At 37.8% G+C, this 12,844-nt stretch overlaps 2 protein-coding genes across 3 annotated transcripts in view; one reads left to right on the forward strand and one right to left on the reverse strand.

The window, feature by feature from the left end:
* Nucleotides 1-4,772, forward strand: part of skia (v-ski avian sarcoma viral oncogene homolog a) — a 91,045-nt gene extending 86,273 nt beyond the window's left edge. The window contains exon 7 of the mRNA XM_006642063.3: nucleotides 521-4,772. Within this exon, the coding sequence (XP_006642126.1) occupies nucleotides 521-700 (180 nt within the window). The 3' untranslated portion in view covers nucleotides 701-4,772. The remainder of the gene's footprint in view (nucleotides 1-520) is intronic.
* LOC107075574 (MORN repeat-containing protein 1) overlaps nucleotides 4,749-12,844 on the reverse strand; it is a 165,296-nt gene continuing 157,200 nt past the window's right edge. Inside the window, exons 18-22 of one of the 2 annotated variants that reach the window (XR_001477079.2) lie at nucleotides 7,801-7,878; nucleotides 7,275-7,378; nucleotides 6,851-7,015; nucleotides 5,615-5,701; nucleotides 4,749-4,819 (exon numbers count right to left, since the gene is read on the reverse strand). The gene's annotated coding sequence lies outside the window, so the exon portion shown is untranslated. The remainder of the gene's footprint in view (nucleotides 4,820-5,614; nucleotides 5,702-6,850; nucleotides 7,016-7,274; nucleotides 7,379-7,800; nucleotides 7,879-12,844) is intronic. The other variant, XR_011183659.1, reaches the window with a different exon arrangement.

A 12,844-nucleotide genomic window follows, 5' to 3' on the forward strand; every position in this document is an offset into this window, starting at 1 on the left:
TGAAAGCGAAGAAAACGCCAACTTTTAAACCTCGTTTGGGACAGCTCTGAGAGTTCCCCTTTCTGAAAACTGAAGTTGAATTGAATTGGGGAAATGAATGTCGTAATATTTGGATTAATTGGGCCTCAAAACCAGTGTTTACTAAGCCTTAGACCATTTTCTTGAATTGGAAAATAGACTCTCAAAAAAAGGACTCAGGCTCTGTGAGCATGCTGGTCTTATTTTTTTTTTGTGGATACCGCACAGTAGGATATTTCCCTTTAGCTGATGGCAGTGTGCAGTCGAGTTAAAGTTTAGTGCATTTGGGCCACTAAGACAGCAGCTGATGGGGTGAGTGGGTTTTTACACCAGCAATGTAACTTTCACAAAGGGGACTTCAAAGATCATGGAGGTAGGGGGTGGGTGAGGGTGTGTTTGTGCACATACTTTATCTCTAATGGCACGACGGGCACAAGAGAGAGCCAGCACCATTTTAGCATCACCTGCAGCGTGAGATTGAAACCCCCTGTTCTCCCTTCAGATTGAAGACCTGCAGATGAAGCTCCAGCACGCGGAGGCGGACAGAGAGCAGCTGAGAGCGGACCTCCTCCACGAGCGCGAGGCCAGGGAGCATTTGGAGAAAGTGGTCAAGGAGCTGCAGGAACAACTGTGGCCCAAAGTGGGGAGCAAGGAGACGGCAGCAAAGGACTTGGAAAACTAAAACCGGAAGACAGACAAGAAAACGCAGTTTAATATGATATTCAAAGCATAAACATATATTCAAAATGTGCATACGCACGTGTGCATCACCGCACACAGAAAAGTAATATTGAGACTTGTACATGTACAGTACCAGGAGGAAACATGTTACTAACATAAGCACTGAGACGCGCCTCTAATTAAAAATGACAAAGTTAAATCCATGGCACGAAAATGTTATATATAGCACAAGAAGTTTGTTGTGCCTATTTTCACTGAAAAAAAAAAAATTTTGGATACAGACTTTTCTATGAATAACTAATTACAATAATAACATGAAAAGAAATTCAAACGCCCCCCGTGGAGCACAGTGTAAGAAGTGAAGCAGTAAAACAGGAGTCACAGGCACAAGACAACATGGCTGAGACTTTTTAAGAGGGCCTTCAGTGCTGGTTCTTTTCTTCGTCGTTGTTTGTTTGTTTTTTTCTGAACATTTTGAGGATTTAATTTTGTAATAAGCTATTTAAGAGACTGCATCAGAGACTTGAGTTTATATATATATAGAAAAGACATTTTTTCGTTGTTCGTTTGTGTTGACAGAGCCTCAAAAAAAAAAACACTTGACAAGCAAGGCAAACTCCCAGCAATGCCACCATTTTCCAACTCTTGGTTCGAAGAGAAGAATCCAACATTGACATTGGATAAAAGGATTTTTTTCTTGTTATTAAAAAAATATACAAACATGAGGTTTACACCAGAAACAGAAGGGAGAACTGCAGCTGTCTGGCTTTACTTTCTGAAGAGTTTTAGAAATGGCCTAGCATTCTTATTTTGGGGAAAAAATCAGTTATCGTGTTCAGGGCCCCCTTTAAACAAATGAGCACTTCAGTGGGATATGGTCTGCAGGATGTCCAAAAGATTACATGCAGAATTTACTCTCATAAATACACACCCACACAGATTTTCACCTGTGTGTGTTTGTGTGTAAGAAGCAAAAACATATAGGACTCATTCTGAAATTTGTCAGTGTACCTTCTTTACAAATGCTTTTTTGTATACAGTATTTATCAATTTATTTCTGTTGAAAAGAAATCAGTGCTAGAATACGCATGACTACATTTAATGTTTTTCTTTTGAATACTAAAATCTTTACATACCTTGCTGCTGTTAAAAGTTAAAAGGCCATTTTTAAATACAATAATTGTGGGGCTGGAAGCCAAGCCTTTATTAAGAACCACGCAAATGATGTTTTTAATTCTGATATTATGTATAATTTCTTAAAACTTTACAGTAATGAATCGCACTTTGTCCAAAATACTGTATACTGCATTTTACTCCCACTCTTGTCCTTTGCCTTTCTTTTCAAGAAAAAAATGTGCTTTTTAGAAAAACAAAAAATGAAAAAAGCTTTTCTTCATCAGTATGTCTCATTTAAATGCCGTGTAATTACATGTTAAAGGCTAAATATTGTAAATAAAAACACAAAAAAAGGTGTCTATATGTTTGCTTGCTTAGACAGTTGTCTGCACATAAACTTGTGGGCTGCTTCTGGAAATCAGTTGAAGATTTGGTTTTGTAATTGAAGCTTTTTGTGTTTGATTTTTTTTTTTATCATTTAAAATCACATTTTGGAATATTTGCAAAAGAAATGGTTCATTTTATTGCAGCATTTTCTTAGCTATAAAAGGTGCAAAGCCTGAAAACCCAGGACAATAGATGTTCAATACTGGGTACCTGTCTTTCCTAAAATTCTACTATTTCCAAGAAGTAAGTTTATTTTACACAATGAAATGCATTACTGCAGCACAGTAAGAAACAGGAAGGGAAAAGCATTAAATAAACATTAAATGTGACAGAACACATGACCTACAGATTTGGTTGTAAAAGTCTGATTGGTTATTTATATGTATTTCCAAATGCTCCAGATCCACTGCGGGTACAACACAGTCAGAATGTTTGTTGTGTTTTTACTGTTTTTTTTTTCTTGTGGGGACATTTTTCTTGCTTGTCTGTATGTTTGTTTTTAGTAGCAAACTCTTCTGTATATATATTTTTTCACATGCATGAAATTTACGAAAACTCTGCCATACGTATATTCATTATTGGGCATTAATACTGTATATGTAAAGGGTTTTATTGTGTTATGCAATATAAAGCAAATTTGTCTTTTTAAAAAAATCTGTATTTCAAACAATTTTCATTTTTTTAAAGGAAACTAAACCTCATTAATGTTACGTTTCAGACAAAAAATACATATTTTATTATTTTTTATATATATGCATATATATAATAGCTTAATGTTCAAATACAATGCTGGACAACCTCAAGTGCCTGGAATTTGGCATAAGGTTTCCAGAATAGGGAAAATGAAGTTGTCAGAAGTTTCTGTTTTCCTTTAATTTGTTTGGGGTTTTTTGCGTTTCTAGCCTCTAAGATGCCTCGGATGTACTAGGATTGTCTGAGTGACGCCTACTTTCCCATGTAAATGGTTTTGTAGATCAAGTGGCATCTTCTACTGGCTGTCTCTATCTCGGTATTTACTGGGCTCCTCTGTGCAACTTAACAACAAAACAGATTTTGACAAAACCACCTTTTTTTCCCTCCTAGGCTGTACAAAGTTTTTTTTTTCCCCTTTGTTACTAGTTATTGGTTGCTTTACCTTCTGGTATAACTTCCATTAACAGTTCTTGTGAAAGAAAAAAAACATTATGGTACAGCCAAAAGATCTCTGAAAAAAGTTTCAGATATTGAAAATGGATTGATGCAATTATACTGTATGTGTAGCAAAATGAATTGTGATCGATAAAAATGACAGGTACATTTTATTCACTCCAGGGGCTTAAATATATTAATATCGAACTATACTGCTAGATGTGTAGAAATATGGAAGCCCAGGTAATTTGAATTGATGTTTTTTTACCAGACTAATATTCTGTACCAAACGTAATCTCAGGCTAAGAAACATCGTGAGAGGGCATTAAGATCAAACCTCAATGTGGACTCTCCATTTTCAAAGGCAGTGCTATTTAAAGTCTCAAATAATGTGCAAATAATTTTCTGTATCCTTGTAGTTGCACAGAAGAACCCAAGCTGTATTTTTAGATGTTCATTTACACTAAAAGAAAACCTTACATTTAGTTTCCTTTACATTTTTTTAGAGGAAGAAAGGGAGAAGAGGTGTTAATAGGCTCTTTACTCTCCCCTTTTCAAAAAAATATTTTGTTCTGTTATCAATTACATGATTATTTTCTAAACACACAAAAAACGTTTTTCTAAATGGAAGACAATAAAACAGCAATAACAGGTTACAGTAAGAACAGCTATATCTGCTACCTGACATTTCACCAAGCTAGCCAGTGTAAAGAAAAAAAATAAATTTACACATGTAAATATTTTTTCATTTTACACAAGTGTATTATAACTGTATATGGTGTTTACTTTTTCAAAAAAGAACTCTTTTCTTACACAATAGCTGTCTTGTTTTATGAGTTGTGTTTTAACATAGAGAACAAGTTTCGAAACAATTATTGCAGTGCGTTAGTGAATATTCCCTACATAAACATAGCTTTCCCCCATTATTTGGCTTTTATTCCACTGTAGAACCTTTTTTATTGTTTTTATTCACCAGTCCATTTATACATATTTTTTTTTATCATTTTAACAAATTGCTGAAAAACGTACTTTTGCTCAACAGTGGTCACACGACAGTTTTAAAAAAATACCACCACACAGCAGATAATTTTTCATCCTCATATATCTTTTTAGCCCTATGCTGCTGCTAATAGTATATAAACTTTACAGTTCTAGAACTATTTTTATGTAAGAGATAAATGTATGCTTTCTTGTTTATTAATGCCGCATATATGAAAAAAAAGCTTGGCTTATTTATCTATTTTGCCCTTTGACCTTGTCTTTTTTTTTGCGCCTTTTCCACTTCCCTCCCCTTGTCCCTCCTCCCTCTGTCACGACACGGACTATATTGTAAAATAAAGGACTTTATGAGATTATGTTTGAAAATAGCTATGCTTATATACCACAGTGACTGAATGTACAGTGTATAGATGCATTACCAGAAATAAAGTTGTTTGTCCAGACCACGTATTTCATGTTCTTTACTCCTCTTCTCTTTCTTTTCAACATGCTGAGAACAGAAATCGAACAATTTTACTTTACATATTTCGAATATTGTATTAAGGTTTATTCATTTTCATTTAACATATGCATGTAGTATGTAAGAAAAGAAGTCAAGAAGGCACCCTGGAAAAATAAAAGGGCTCCCATTGTGTCTCGATTTTACAGTGCCGATTCCCCTGTTGTTATAACATTTAACCCAGACTGCATCATCACATCCACTTTGTGAATCGCAATCTCAAAACATCAACTGTCCTAGAATGTCTTTATTACTGAGCAACTCCACAGGGGGCCATCTATGAATCTAATTTGGTTAAAACAAACTTGTTCCCTTTCAGAAAAGTTTTCTTATAGTAGTAACAGTATTATATTCCCTCTCTAAGTTGTATGTATCCAGGAATTTGGAAGGACCAATAAGCCAGTATAATTTAGTTGTTACTGTGAAGTGCTGTACTGTAAATAGCCACAGTCCTCAATACTCAGAATATCTATCTTATTCCATACTACATTTATCTGAGTGACATTCAAAAGATTGTGCCAAATTGTATTACACTTTGGTAATCAAAGCACTATCTGCACTGCAATGTGTTCCAGTGGAACACATGAGTCCCACCTGAACTGCAGGACTGCTTTCTTCCTTCATATTTATTAACTGGGGCAGATAAAAGCTACCAAACACATTCCTTCGTTGTACCAAATTCAGAGATATCATGAAAGGCATTACAAACATAAAAGAAAACAGAAAATAAAAGATTCTGAACTCCGAATTAATTAATAATAAATAATAATAATAATAATTGCTTACACTTATATAGCGCTTTTCTGGACACTCCGCTCAAAGCGCTTTATAGGTAATGGGGACTCCCCTCCATCACCACCAATGGAAACCTAACTGGAAACAAAGAATACATGACTAGAAAAATGTGGAAGACCCTGTGCTCATCAATACTGTACAGTCTGATTGCTAGTAAATGATTAAAAAATTTCACCTGGTGTGTTTTTTTTATAAAATCCCAGTCAGTATACATGCCCTTTTGGTCTGTTCTACAAATCTCATTAAAAATTGGTTTATTTATATGTCTTTTTTGAAAAACCAAAGCACACAGGTTTGGGATATTGATTTAGAAAAACAAAGTCTACAGATTTCGGAAATGGATTCAATGTTTTTTTGGCATAATTTTCATTCACCACTGACTGTAATACACTTCCGTTACTGACTAAATTACCTCACTTATGAAAGAGTTAATTGGCCACAGGTGATCATGTGATTTTTCCTGTCATGTTTCTTCAAGATGACTGGTGAAAATCACAGAAAGGCACCAGTATGCAGCACCTGTTTAGCAAACAACTCCTCTGTGATATGAGTATGCTGCAGCACAACCTGAGATGGACTTGCCAACACTACATCCAAATCCCCAATGAGTCAAGGTTTTGTGGAAGTCATCATCTTCATCTACCAGCCCTCTCCTCCTGCCATGCTTTCCCCCTGATGTCATTCACCATCCCTGGAACTCCAATTATGCAGCCATTTGACTTCCAGTCTCAAGTGGGCTAGGGTGGTTGTACTGCCACCTGTTTGCTGACTTGTGTTATTGAATCTACTTGATCAAACAACACTCTAGCCTGCATCATGCGGTCTTCTCATTCACACCATGCTGTAGTCCACCTCCTCGTTTCTCCATTCTCACATTCCTGCGAAGATTGGCTGCTGAACCAACTCGTTCCAATTCCAATAGTTCTATATTCGAACTATCACAATATTGGTCAAATAGTTCCTTCTGGGGGTTGTGACTGCTCTGACTGTCTTCAGCTGGGACTGCCATTTCCTCAGTTAGGTGAATTTATGCCAAAATATTAAGTGCATTATCCCTTTATATTTCTTGTCTGGTTTGGTCGAGTTGACTGAACTACTGACAATTACATACTACAGTACAGAAGATCTATTTAAAAAAGACATGTAGATGCATGTCTCCTATTATAACATAAAATTAACTTGATGACATACGTGTGTCTTAAATGGCAACAAAGTGGAAAAAATCACCTGAGAGCAGTTTTATATTACAGTCGCTATGGGAACATCGAGGTTGCATTGTTCAAGCCTGCAGTCAATAACCGAAACACAGAGATACAGTACATTGCTTCTGTCCTTCTCCAAATCCTCAGTGAGCAATGGACTCAACTCCATTTGACTCCTACAGAAAACACACTGAAAAAGGGAAAAGGACACTGTTAGCTGTTCCTTGTATATAACATCTCTCCACATTGTAATTAAATCAATTAAATCTTACCACAGTGTACAATGCATGTCAGTTGGGAAATGTTTTTTAGTAAGCAATATCAAAGACAAGCCTTAAACTCATGTGGATTATTGATGGCCTGGTGATTATTTCTTCTGTCTCATCCCATGAAGAATTCATATGCACGTGATTAGGCTAAGATTAGATTAAATGCAGACTTCTACCCACCTATAATCACAAATTCCGAAACCAATACATGAACGTGAAAACGAAGGCTCAGGCCAACTGAAAGCCACCATCTAGTACATGGTTGCAAAGGCGTAATGCAGTGCCTGCACAACAAACACAATAAGAATAGTTTTCAGTCACTGGTTCTGTATTTGAAAATTGAGTCAGGAACCTGCAGTTATTTGTAATATAAATTTAAATCTGTAATGTTTTGCATAAGCCTAATGCTCTATCAAATACAGTGAAAGCATTTAATAAAATTTTAGTGAAATAATATGATAATAAACAGAGTTTGCAATGAAAGTACAAGAGGGATGACAACATCCTATTTCAATTCTCCTAATCTGCCCTAAATTAGAATCATTCCTGGCATTATTTCCTACATTTACAAATGTACATTCTACATGTAAAGGAACAAGTAATAAGTTTATTCCATGCTGAAAAGAGAAGAAAGAAAACACAATGAAAGAAGACACAGGCTGTGGAGCCTACTTTGTGTATAAGCTACGTATACTATATGCAATACCCTTTTCTCCTTCAAATTCATCTTCTTCATCCCTCCTTCATCGTCCAATGGCCAGGAGGTTGCCCTCAGCCAAGAGGCCTAAACAAAACGGATTATGACCAAAAACTCAACAAACCTTCTCGACCCAATTTGTGGTCCTACATTCCTTTTGACATATGCTTTGGAATGAGTTGAGGACACCTTTGGCAACTCAGTTGCACCCAACTCTAGCATTGCTTGGAAAACTCTGGCCTCCCTTCCATTCACTTTACAATTCTCAGCACAGGGAATCTTGGCATTAGCTGAAGACATTTTACGTGAAACGTCAGCCAACACCTGCACCTGATGACAGGAAAGCTTGGCTTCTTGAGAAGAGAAATGTAAAATACGGAACCCCCGAAAATCTCAGTTTTGCAACCTAAACTAAACCTAAATAAAAACCTAGAAAAGTGCATTGATAATAATAGCAATATATAAACTGAAGAGATTGCAGAGGAATATCTTACTGTATTTATAAGAACAGGAAAATACTGAAAATACCATAACATTTCGCTTACAGTAAGGTTTTAATAACGACCTTTGATAAGAATGTCAAGACCAAGTGCTTGTTTTCCATAGGCCGAGTTTCATCTTGGAAAAGTGTCTGGCTCACTCCGCGTGATTTTCACGTGTTTTTCATTCCTCCCTCTCTTCCAGCTTAAGCTACACGGATTTCAACGCAGCTCAGGTTGGCTTAGTCGACAGCTTGTCTGACCTGCTTCAGACCATAATTCCCTGTGCATCTGCTCTGACAGAGCCTGTTTCCGTGCCCCCACATCAACATCAACTGTGAAGATTCACATCAAACAGAGCACTTAACTCCTCTCTAGCAAGCAGGCTACTGAATGACCCAATTACGAAACGTCACATGGAAGGGAAAATCTGCCTGCAGTTATCTCTTCAGACAGAGAACTGGCGCTCGACTGTCACCTCTTTTTCTCTTCCTTATTTCATTTTCACATATTTCCAAACTGAGGGACTTAGTGCTCTCCTTCTCCATTCAGACCTGAGAATTTGATATGGTTTACCATTTTCCAGTGAGTGTTTCAGCCCACCACTCCACAATGCAAATCATGCAAATGATCTTCCTGAGTTTCCTGGGTATATAAAGACAATGTCTTCTGAAATGTGAATTTGAAGGGCTGGTTTTCCTGTTGTATTTTCAATAGATTTTAAACTTATGTTTAACACACACACACATTTCTACCTTTTCACATGCTGTTCCCTGTGTGAAAACTGCACACAAAGAGATTTTTAGCTTGTGGCAAGTTGTAAATGTAAAACTGGAAAAATCCCAAGATTACTGAATACTGTATGCAATAAGCAGAGGGTAACCATGAACAAGCGTAGGCAAACATAAAAAAGAGACCTTGTTAGCTTTCTGTTTCTTGACTCAAACAGAACGAATTGCCAATGGAGGCCCAACATGCAAAGCCGTTCTGAGCTTCTTTGCCACAGAGCATTAAAGAAGTAAGTGGATAAATGCAGATTTTCATTATGCTGCCTCTGAAAGACTAACAATCCTGTGGGTGACATACCCCATAGATCCGACCCCCTGAACGAATACATCTTCATGCACTGCGTGGTACGCGGAGAAGGTATTGCCATTAACTTCGGCTTCTGCGTTTTTGACATAATAACAGCCTGCAGTTCCGTGAAGTCCAGTCGAGTGATTGTGGCTGTGTTTAAAACGTGATCATAAGAATAGTTACTGGCCTATTTGGTAGCTAGTAGCTTATTGATCTGTGGATCTCATCCAGCTGCTTCTTGAAAAAAGCTGGGCTGGTGGCTTCATTAAAATGGCCTCTTGCTTTCAGCATTTCCATTTGCCGTGCCCTCTGTCTTCGTGTTCCTGTACTGACTCTGTTAATGCCCTAAAGGACTTTCGAATCCACTTGTGATCTTCTCTGGTCACGCTTACAGGTGGTCAGTGAACGAGGATTACTGTCTGCCTGGCTCAGATTAGATCTCCCATCCTCTTATCCCTCACTGCGTCTGCAGCTCAACGCAGGGAGAAAATGTGTGGGGTGCCAAGTGGCACAGACAGATGAGCTTCAACCAAACGGTCATAATCTGTCCTTCAGCTATAATATGATGGAAAGATTTACAGTAAAGAACAGCCATAAATCATTAAAAAACTTCTTCAAAATTTTTCATAGTGACATTTGAAAAAGCCAATTCTAAGGATTTATGTGTTGTTGATAAATAATTGAGTTTACTTTAAACTGACCTGTGTGTTTTGGTTTCCTTCTCTGTTATCTGAGAAAGTAAACCCCTTTTTCTCACCCAAGAAGGCTCTGCTGAATGCAGGCCTATACCTCCACATTACAAACAGCTTTGGTGGAATAGAGGTAAAATGATTTTGGGCACTGGGCACAGTGTTACCTTTCATTCATTTTATTTACACTGTTTTTTTTGCTGTGTGGATTTAATGTGAGGCCATGTGTCCAGACTGTTTTCAATGCAGTCCCATGCTATGAACAATTCCCTGGTTCTTAATTTCAGAGAAAGTAGACACAGATTTTACTCCTGATCAGCCTCTCCCCTTCATTGCAAAGTGGCTTACCCACAATGGAGTTAGCTCCTCCATCCGAAAAGAAAAGAAAAGAAAAATCAATTCCTATTGACCCTGCTTCAGTGACCCATACACACCCCACTGACAGGGTGGATGTTGATAGAGAATGGCTGCTATGTGGAGGCCCACTGTTAATTCCCTCCCAGCATACCACAACGGGGCCATGCACAGACACTACTCCTGCAGAACAAGCACAGGGGGACCTGCCCTTTACTGAGTCCCCCACCTGCTGGTGCGACCCAGGTGTCCACAGACATGCTGACCTTCTCAATGGGGCAGCAACCTGACTCTTCGCCACACACTGCACGGCGTCACCGCAATGGCCAGACAGATGTAATCCCAGATCATATCACAGCTCCGTTATCTGTGGGCCACGCGGGAGGGAGCAAGCCTACTCTACAGCAGTGCTCTTTATGGGGATGGCTTTAGAAATCCATTTTTAAAAGGTGTGGAAGTCTACAAAGTAGCTGAATCTTCAGTTCTCCATTGCTTCCTTTGGGAAAAATTAAAGAAATGAGAGCTTTTGTTGCTGATATACCAACTGAACGCTGTTTATCAGACCGCAATCTACACTGCATTGATTCTCCAGCGGCAGTCAATTGTCAGGTGTATATATATATAAAATCAGCTATAGTGAACATCAAAAGAAATGAACCACTATTTATGCATGTGTGTTTTAATTTATAATGACTAAATATTTGCAGGATTATTCTGAATAATCAATCATTTATGACTTAAAGTGATACACTCAAGTGAATTTGATTGTGGCATAATCACTACATTAAATTAGTGAGAGGGTAAAGAGGGCACTGGGGATGAAGTAATTTCAACTTGTTAATGTCAAGAATGATAAAAATAAAGAAAGAGAAACACAGAACACAATTCCACGTGTGAATTTCGGAGCAAGGCTATAACAATGCTATAAAACTCCCCTTGTAGTGTTTGTTGGAAACTATACAGCATGGTGCTACTGATCATGGGACCATCATCTCCTGCCCTTCCAGGAAGTCCTCATGCCGATTGCCAAACAATGGTTTCGTTGCAAGATACAAAAATGACAGTGAGGCTGAAGATGCCCTAATTACCAGACTTGAGCCTTGTTTAGCATTTGTGTGAAGAGGTGGGATGATGTGCGACAACTGGAACTCAGAGGCCAGAGAACAGTCGAATGGCTCAGGCTCTATCATGAAATGGGACAGAATCCCACAAGACAGCTTCTGCAACCTGGTGTAAGTAAACACCACACATGTTCAGCTTATATTGGCCTCAATTAATCTTTGTGAGTTTCACAGCAGATCCCCTGTTGATGGCAAATGTTAATCAGTGTAATAAATGTACCTATGTCATTTCTATTCAATTACAAGTCAGTGCATCTGTTGTAAAAAGATTGGGGTGTTCCTGACAATATCAAAAGTAAATTTTTTGCAGTTTTAAATAATACATTCTTTAAGGGCTCAGTATATTTTATATTTGTGTGCCAATTGAGTTAGTTACACATACATTATCCATTGGTGAATGTGCAAACTGCAGAATAGAAGAAGGATGCTGATAAATATAAATAAAACTTCACCCTATTCTTACTACAAAGGTAAAGCATGATCAACCAGTATAATAATCCTTTTAGCGTATGTGGATCATAGCCAAGTCAGACTAATACAGACAACAAAGTTGCTGTCATTTTGACATTGCTTAGAAAACCTGAGCGAGGGACAGTCGCCAAACAGAAACCAGAACAGTCAGATCTGTTGCGTCTCGGAGCTGCTGCTGAAAGAATGAGCTAATTAGCGTATCGAGTGTGGGAAGACACTTTTATCAATGCATAAAGCTGTCTCCTCTAAAAATACCCCAACTCTTCAAAAAAGGTTTACCCTGAATCAGGACACCCTTCGTCTTCTACATATTTGATTTTAAAGAACATTTCACTTCTGTATGTCGGCTCATGGGCAAATGAGGGCTCGACATTTCTGTGAGACTTTATTTTGATGCACAATCATATTTGATGCCTCTTTCAATCCACAAATCCCATTTTCCTCTTTGTTGCACCAGGCCGCTTCCTGTGGTAGGGTCTGTGCTGTCCCTTTCATCAACTTGACCTTTCAGATGAGAGCTAGTTTTGCCATGTGGTTTAAATTATTGAAACTGAAATGACCAGATTTATTACTAGAAAATTAAGAATCTGCTCAAATGCTGCTACTATTACCATTACTAATAATGATGATGATAATATAATTAGTAATGAGTAAACTAATGAGTATATTGGCTACAGAATACATTTCATTTAGAATGTTGCCCTGACATGCTCCTTCTTCATCAGTCATTACTGTGGACATTTGATATAAAAACAACAATAGTGCTTTTACAAATTCGTCAGACAAGTGGCTGAGAAAGTACCCTTCAATCGTCTCTCTCTGGCAGGAAAAGGGGCTCAGTGTGAACTGCCAAGGTCAGTGT

Source organism: Lepisosteus oculatus, chromosome 25 (genome assembly GCF_040954835.1).
Source record: "Lepisosteus oculatus isolate fLepOcu1 chromosome 25, fLepOcu1.hap2, whole genome shotgun sequence".
NCBI lineage: Eukaryota > Metazoa > Chordata > Actinopteri > Semionotiformes > Lepisosteidae > Lepisosteus > Lepisosteus oculatus.